Source organism: Pseudorasbora parva, chromosome 10 (assembly GCF_024679245.1).
Source record: "Pseudorasbora parva isolate DD20220531a chromosome 10, ASM2467924v1, whole genome shotgun sequence".
NCBI lineage: Eukaryota > Metazoa > Chordata > Actinopteri > Cypriniformes > Gobionidae > Pseudorasbora > Pseudorasbora parva.
In genome coordinates this window covers 41,382,804-41,390,957 of record NC_090181.1, presented here as the reverse complement: position 1 = coordinate 41,390,957, position 8,154 = coordinate 41,382,804, and the positions used below count along the sequence as shown (strand labels likewise).

Sequence of the window (8,154 nt, the reverse complement as noted above, 5' to 3'; positions counted from 1 at the left end):
CCAAATATCTTTATTTCCCCTCAGTCATGACCAGATCCATGTTGAAGGTGTACATGCCAGAAAAACAGGCCCTGAAGTTGGGTTGGTGGATTCCAATAACTTTGTCTTAACTGATAAAAAAGTTGTCAGTTCCCTGTAGCACCCACAACAGATATCCATTTTAACATGACATCGTTCACATTTCATTCAATCTGTGTAATTGGAGTATGATTCATTTCCACTGGCATTGCTTTGTCTTCCGTTGGATTGCCTTTGGATTTAGATAGCTTTCATTGGCATTACGAACTAATGCCGTATAAAATAATATAAATAGGAAAATAAAAATGTACAAAATAATAAAAGACAATTTCGTTTCAAATTTCCGTTCTTGCTATTGAATCACTTCACATAACTTTGGAACACCCATAGACCTTTCAGGGGGGAAGAAAAGAAAAAAGAACAAGATCATATTTAAGAATCCCATTTTCATTTATTCTTATTTTATTTGTTCTTTTATATGATGTGCCTTAATCATTATACGAAATTTCTGAGACTTGTTGGATCATTGCATTCATTGCAGGAATTCAATAGTCAGTATTAAACTCGCAGTTTGCTTTTAACATTTATACTTACACATATATAAACTATTTTTATATTAAATATGCTTAATTCGCTTACAGTGCAAAAGATATTTTTTGTATGAATATGCCTACATAATTGTAAATCATGTTCGTAAAGCATCAACGTTTACTGTCAATTTACAATATGATTGACTTCCGCGGTATTAAATGTTTCAAAATGGAATTCGGTTTTAGGAAAGGAACAAAACTATTAAAAATGTCGAGCTTATTAAAATATTAAACTTAACTTTTTTTATTTATTGCAAAACTAAACTTTGCCCTTTTATTAATAAGTACATTGAAATAGTATAGGTACAACAACATGGATAATATAGAATTCTACACATGTATATGCAGTTTTATTTTCGTGATTTAAATAGAACATATACATGAGATGCAGACAAGACACTCAAATTTCATAACACATTAAATAAAATGATCCAAGAAATTACCAAAAATATCGTTCACTCTTATGCGTAATCTAAAATTATAGAACCTAAATGTACAAATGGTAAATCTGTGTTCCTTTGTCGTTATTATTATTAATTATCAATCATTAATTAATATTACTTTTTTTCTGCCAGGCACGTTTAGATAAACTTTAATGAGGAGAGGCAACTGAAATGAATTCAAGAAAATACTTGTATATGAACGCAAATGTAGAAGTAGCCTAAAGGGTAGACTTTAAATTTGTTTGTATCTGTGTTCTCTCCTCTCAAAATCAGAGAAAAGTTTTCAACCATCGACTTTTTTAAAATTAAAATGATTTTCAAACACGAATTTAATGAAAACGCTCTTCACAGATATTTCTCTACACACATTAATTCCCCAACAATGGCGTGCAGTTTAATTGATTTATTGTTAACGTTCAATTGGTTTGAAACATATACAGCAGCCATCGTCTTTGTGTCTTTGTTTTAACTTACCAAAAAGGGAAAAAAGAAAGAAAAAAGAATAGAATAAATGACCAACGAAAAGACATTTATATTACAGGTAAACAGAAACTTAAGTGTTAGCCAAATATACAGTCCCTACTTTTCATTTCTCTAAATGAATACATTAGTCTTTACAATAGTCGCTTCAGTTGCACGTTCAGGCTTTTTTTTTTTTTTTTTTTAAAGATCTGGGAACTTTTTTTCTCCCAGTTCTTGCAAGAAGTTCATACCTGAAATATGAAACATTGCTTCCCGTGTCCTGGCATTGCCATAGATGTGGAGCAGCAATTTTGTTTAACAACAGACAACCTTCTACTAGAACAACAAAAGGAAGTCCAAAACATACAGCGTGAGGCTAGAAATTGTTATTTCGTCCATAATAAGTAGAAGGGTCATTGTAAAAAATTGTGATCACGAAAACTGTTTTTAGAAGAAAAAAATGTGGTAAATTTCCCCCAAAAACGTGCTCCTTTAAGATCCGATCGCCAATCTTCACGGTCTGCTTTTGGCCTCGCGCGCAGTTCTTAATTCAGAGGATGCTAAAGTTTGTGGCAAAACGAAGAAAAGAAAAGGTGGTCGGTCTTACCACGTTCTGCCATAAAGCAGATTCGACGTGACCATGTTATTCGTGTAATCTACAGAAGTGTCCATCTGTCCCATGCTGTTCATCTGCGAGTGAAGTGACGGGGGACTGGGAGACATTTCCTCCAGGTCTTGGGCCTGAACCAGTGCGTTAACCTGCTGGGTTTGGTGTTGGTTCATAGAGTTACTCGAGGTAGGAAGCACGACCCCGGAACCGTTTTGCTGCATTTGCTGTTGGTTTGGAGTCGGTGTGTTGGAGCCGTTTTGACAAGGCTTGCCGTCCTTCACTAAGACAGGGACAGCCACTCTCCTCGGCGACTGCTGCTGTTGACACAGGTTGCCCTCCTGTTGAAGCTGCTGCGCTGCTTTGTCCTTGGCCTGTCGTTTCATCTTGTAGCGATGATTCTGAAACCAGATCTTGACCTGCGTCGGGGTTAGATGTATCATGCTAGCCAGGTGTTCCCTCTCGGGCGCCGAAAGGTATTTCTGTTGCTTAAATCTCCTTTCCAGCTCGTAGACTTGTGCTTGAGAGAAGAGCACCCGTCGTTTCCTCCTTGGCGCTGCGTGCAGAGGTGGGATGGATTTGGTGGTGTCGGCCATGCCTGTCAGCGTGCCCATTCCTGTCATGTTCATACCTGTGGAAGGTCCCATGAATCTAGAAACTTCAAAATATGCATACAGATGTACGGCCATTCAATTAGTAGCAGTGTTAGGCTATGTTTTGATTTATTTATATGTTTGTCATGCAGCATTTATGCCTGAATATAAATGCAGCTATAATTTAGGCTATATTTTACATAGGCAGTAATTTACAAATCAGCAGTAACAATAAGCTAAAGCCGACAATATAATAGTCTATTTTACTGATAAGGCAAACTCGCCGGAAACTCAGTAAATAAGTAGGCTACACAAAACTAACAAACAACATGTTGAGAGGTAAATCAAAATAATGAATCGAACTTACTTGTTGAGTATCTAGGGTCAGGATTGGCGCCGTACCACCCTGTTGCTGCTGCGCTGTTTCTCATAGTTTCTTGGTAAGAGGGTAGATCCCCCATGTTGGCAATGCTGCCATTGCAATAGCCCCCCATTGCACTGTGCGAGAACTGGGAAACGGAGTGTGGCATGTGGTAGGTGGTCGCCACACTGGCGTTGTGGCCCATAGAGTGTTGCTGCATGCCAGTCTGGGACACCTGAGGTTGCCGGTACGCTCCCAATGGAGATGTGAGATTTCCAGTGCTCTCCATGCCACTAAACTTCTTGTAAGTCTCCTCAATTGGGCTCAAAATATCTGTCACTGAAAAAGGTGTCGTGTGCTTTGGGCTCAGCGACATGGTTCAGAAAGCAGAAAGATTTTTTGGTGGTGGAGCTCTGCCGTGTTGTTGTATCAGCTCTGTTCTCGTGGACGTCGACGTAAGAGAGTGCTTGTAGTATGCCTGAGATCCGATTGATCGCCTTGGAGAAGGAGGCGAGCCCTGGCCACTCTTATCTCAGGTTTATTGTAGCCAGGCGCCAGATTTACGACAAACATGAGGGGCGGAGCGACTCCCTAGACCAGCAAACAATAGTCATTGACATCTCAGCAAGATAATTGAGAGAAAAAAAATGTTGTTAGTTTCACATTACATTTATCATCATGCCGACTGAACATTTTAAACGGTCATATTTCTCTCTTTTTTGTCGAACAATAGGCTACACCATCCCTAAAAAGCGTATCCATATTCAATTGAGCCGATGTTTGCCTGAAGTCTACTTTTTCTTCTTTTTCTTCTTTTTTTGCTAGGCACTGTTAATCTGCGTCAATAGGGAATTCCATACTTTTTCCAACTTTGAGAGCACTCCGAGAGTCACGAGCGCCAGTGCGCGCACTGTCAGAGTGGCACAATGAAGACCCCCTCCAGTCTATGACCTAATTTATGCGTCTTAAGCATCATTTTGTGCCAGCGGTGAGGGTCTCTCCCAAATTAGATCATAGTAATAAAAACACACACATTAGAAAATAGAAATACACATTAGAACATAGTTTTTAAACAAGCAATATTTGTAACACCTATATAAAACTATAACTTTACATTAGGGAAATGTGTCTTAATCATACATATGCTATTTAATAAGCTTATGAGAGATGTCAAATTGTAGCCTACTTTTTAAAAAAAAAAAAGTTATTAAATACAATTTATAAAACAAAACTTGTCCGGGTTTTTTTCCGGCACTAAGCCGTTATAACCACAGTGTAAATATGATAATAGGTTCATTTTACCTGCTTAACTCACCCGACCTGTTTCAAATCGATATCAGGCTACTCCTTCTGGGTCAATAACCTCACGAATGTGAGCAGGTCTGTAATATTGCAATTAAAGTCAACATGTTCTGCCTGGCCTAATTTTGGCACATAGCTATGCTATTCATATAAAGCAGGATTAGGCTATACATGTAACAGTAAGCTCTCATTTTAAATTCCCAAGATAAAACAAGTACATACGCTTGTGATGTTTTTAAGTTACAAGTACAAGGACAATAAACATTTCCAATCCAGTATACACCCATCAGTCATATTGAACCCACCTCTGTCTAATACGACCACGTGGTGGATGCTGGTCTTACACATTTGTAGAAGTAAGAAGCCATTTCGTTAAGTACTTTCAGGTTTAAAACAGCACATTTACACAATACATGCAAACTTACAACACAAAACAAACACAACATTCAGCATTCTCTTCTAAATTACTAAACGTTCATCAAATCATATTGAAGTGTTTATTTGTCGGTATTTGGGTTAATTTTGAGATCAGCCAGATCGAAGCATCACATAAAGTTTGGCTTGTGACTCAGAGCGCGAGAAACTCGTCTAAGGTTTTGTGCGCCTGATCCATTAGGTAAATGAGGGCCACTCAACCTTGCGGAATATTAAGGCAGAGAGCATGACCGAGGGCCAAGCAACCGCCTCACTCTGATGCTGGTGAAACCACTGGACGGGTGACCGCTTAGCATTTCAAGTATACCAAGTAACTCAAGAAAGAAAGGAAAAACACTGAGATATTTTGTTTGTAGTTTATACTTCAATGGGGAAGGAACACATGCAATAGCTATCTATCATCAGAAATGGGACTGGGATATTGGACAACATTTGATCAGGTACTGAAACAGGTTGCCGTGTGAAATTAATCGCATTGGAGGAACCGGGTTTACCCCTTTTTTAGTTTAAAGTAAATTGGTCTGTTTTTTTTTACTTTGTAATTTTAGGAACGCGCCGAATTTCTCTGTATGTTTCATTGATGCACTGTGTGCGTAGGCTATATGTGGGGGGTATAATGCTAGTTTCGGGGGGGGAACAATCAAGAAAAAATATTAAGACAACATAAAACATATCTAAAAATCTAAAAGTGCCTGTTACACTGGTGAAAATGAAAAAAATTATATATATATTTTTTCATTCAGTATCCTATATTATAAATTATTTTGATGCATGTCTTTTAAATTAGGCTATACAATCGTTTTTCCGTTCAGATGCATTATTCGGTGAATGTGCGGAAAACTTGATCAAGGTGTCAAACGTTATAAAATAAATAGCCTAGCCTAATAACGCGCTTTGACTGAAACGGAATTCTGTTAATGTTTAACTGATGACGCGTTTCTAAGCGAGTCTTAGTGTCTGCATGTCAAAGTTGCATGTCGAGAATTCCTAGGACGTATCTATGAAGTTTTATTTCTCTTTGACATTGAGATAGCTGTCACCTATGACCCTTCTTCTCCTTTAATGCGTTACAAGAGCTGTTGGTAATTGGCTTGCCATCAAAATAAAAGGCATGGCGTGTAGTAGCCTAGGCTAGTATTCCTGTGAACGCTATTCTTTTATCAGCGGTTTATTTTCATTTACGTTTGGTTTACACCTTGCAGTTCGAATTGCCTTCCTTAAACAACTTTTTTCATTTAAAGCGGAGCGTATATTTAAGCCTTGGAGTGAATGGGCAAACACATGCGTCCACTGGAGTGCTTGATGGATCAAGGGTCAGTCAGGGGAAAGAGAGCCTGGAGTAAGAGCTGAGGTCCTGACCCATTCTCTCACAGATCCGGCTGGGGAACAAAGTGTCCAAAATAAGTTAATGTGTACTTCGCGGAGCTCGGAGTGTGTAGTATAGCCTAGTGTGGGCTATGCAATTTAATGGCATTTAATGCAGTATTAAACACCTCAACATGTGTTATGAAGATTTTAAAACTTAAACAAACATGGTCTGGCCTTTGCGTTACAAAGAATACTTTTGTGTCCAACAAAGCAGGTCAGTGTTTTAAGTCCGCTGCATTATTAACACATCTACAGAAAAAAAGAGAACAGATAGCCTATCAAGTTTCAATATTTGTTTTACTTACAATTTTGTTGTTGCACATGTCATAGCTTAGCTATAGTTTCCAATAGCCTACTATGTATTAAAAGGAAGAATCAGGATACTAGGCCGAATCATGATACTCCACAGCGCGCGACCATTTGTTTAATCAATTTAGAGTACAATTATGTTAATTAAGATCTGCGAATCAATTTTTTATTGCATTTGTTACAGCTTGAACAAGATTAGGACTCGCTGAATTCGCCTACTTGCTTGGAGGCGAAAATAACAAACAAAAAAGCGATGTTTGCGGTTACATCTTAAGAAACTATATGTCAATTTTTAACGCAGTTATCGTTGCTTAAGAAGATTCAAAAACCGTAACCAACTGGCAGCAATATTGTTTCTGCCTGGCTGATCTCTCATGTGTTTATGTAAGCGTAACTGCAAACCCACACGGTTAGGTGTAACGAGCCCTGCTTGCACAAACTCAGCAACATTTGACCTGAGGCGTTTACATTTTGGCAACATATAATATTGTAGTTTACATCTACATGTTAGTATTTTCAATTTCATGGTAACTAAGACGTAAAAGTTACATTCTCAGTTGGTCACCAATTTGCATATGACTATGAAACAAGAAATGTAACATTTTATAGCCTATTGAATAACTTATTCAAATATTATTTTTTTTAGGATTCAGAGATATTTTAGTTGCTCTTCTGCATTAGCAAAATGTTTTTTGTTGTTGTTGTTGTTGTTTTTTTTAAAATTATATTTACAAGTCGTTTATAGTGCAAATCTTATCCAAGCCTTCAAAACACATTTCATATCTTATAATCTTCTATATCACGGTCTTTGCCATGTCTAGTCTGGAAACAATGTTAAAGTATATGCAATTTTCAGTATTTTTATTTTTATTATTGTTACGAATAAAAATGAGCTCACAATAATCAGGAAATTGATTGTATTATTGTTATCTTCTTATAGGCTATGTAGCTATATCTGACATCTAAGATGCAAACCGATGTATAATATTTTAAGATAAAAGATTGCTATTATCAAATGTTGTAATTCGCCTATTAATCAGCATACAGTAATATAAGAATCCTTCTACACATGAAGCAATTACCATTTCGCTGATGTCGACCATTTTGTACTACAAGCAGGCAGGTGCACGTCCCAGCTTCCCAGTTGTAGTAAAAAGCAGCCTTTAAGTACTGCATACCCACCGTTAAGAAGGTTAAAGGTCCTCCCAAGAGGAGCAAGTATCTGGCAGGCCTCTCCAAAATCTTATTCTTCTGTGCAAGTTTTCATTCAAATGTAATTAATGGAACTCGATGGACGAAATGATGCTAATAGGTTGCAGAACACCGCGCGCTTTAGAGACAATGCTATCTCCAGAATTATACATTTAAAAAAGACATTACTTTACATATATATTTTTTGTTAAACATTATAAAGCAATATTATAACAGAGTTTGCGAAGCTGTTTTAAAATAGAGTAGCTATGCTTACAATTTATCGTGGTAAGCAGAGCTATCCTACCAATTTCTTCAAAAAATACATTTTCCCCCTTTTTTTCTTTTCTTAAAGCAGGGACACGGAACATTTTTCCCTAAATCATGGAATATTGCTGCGTAAATAGGTAATTCGTTTCTATCACGTTTGTTATTAAAGTGTTAATTATAAATATACTCCTAAAGTGCTTGATAT

General features: G+C 37.3%; 1 protein-coding gene across 2 annotated transcripts; it reads right to left on the bottom strand.

The window, feature by feature from the left end:
- Positions 1-1,439: 1,439 nt before the first annotated feature.
- Positions 1,440-3,645, bottom strand: nkx2.4a (NK2 homeobox 4a). Of its 2 annotated transcripts, none has more exons than XM_067454722.1 (2): positions 3,081-3,645; positions 1,440-2,751 (listed from the first exon to the last, which is right to left on the bottom strand). In XM_067454722.1, the coding sequence occupies exons 1-2, from the start codon at positions 3,448-3,450 to the stop codon at positions 2,117-2,119; spliced, it is 1,005 nt and encodes a 334-aa protein (XP_067310823.1). In that variant the 5' UTR covers positions 3,451-3,645; the 3' UTR covers positions 1,440-2,116. The 2 variants fall into 2 exon arrangements, with proteins under 2 accessions (XP_067310823.1, XP_067310822.1); XM_067454721.1 differs by having other exon boundaries at positions 1,440-2,778; positions 3,081-3,642.
- Positions 3,646-8,154: the final 4,509 nt, after the last annotated feature.

What these genes read in the sequence shown, in the direction of transcription:
- nkx2.4a (XM_067454721.1), bottom strand. Translation starts at nt 3,450, where the DNA reads ATGTCGCTGAGCCCAAAGCACACGACACCTTTTTCAGTGACAGATATT. An exon ending in TGACCCTAGATACTCAACAA is followed by an intron (nt 2,779 to 3,080) that starts GTAAGTTCGATT and finishes CATATTTTGAAG; the next exon opens with TTTCTAGATTCATGGGACCT.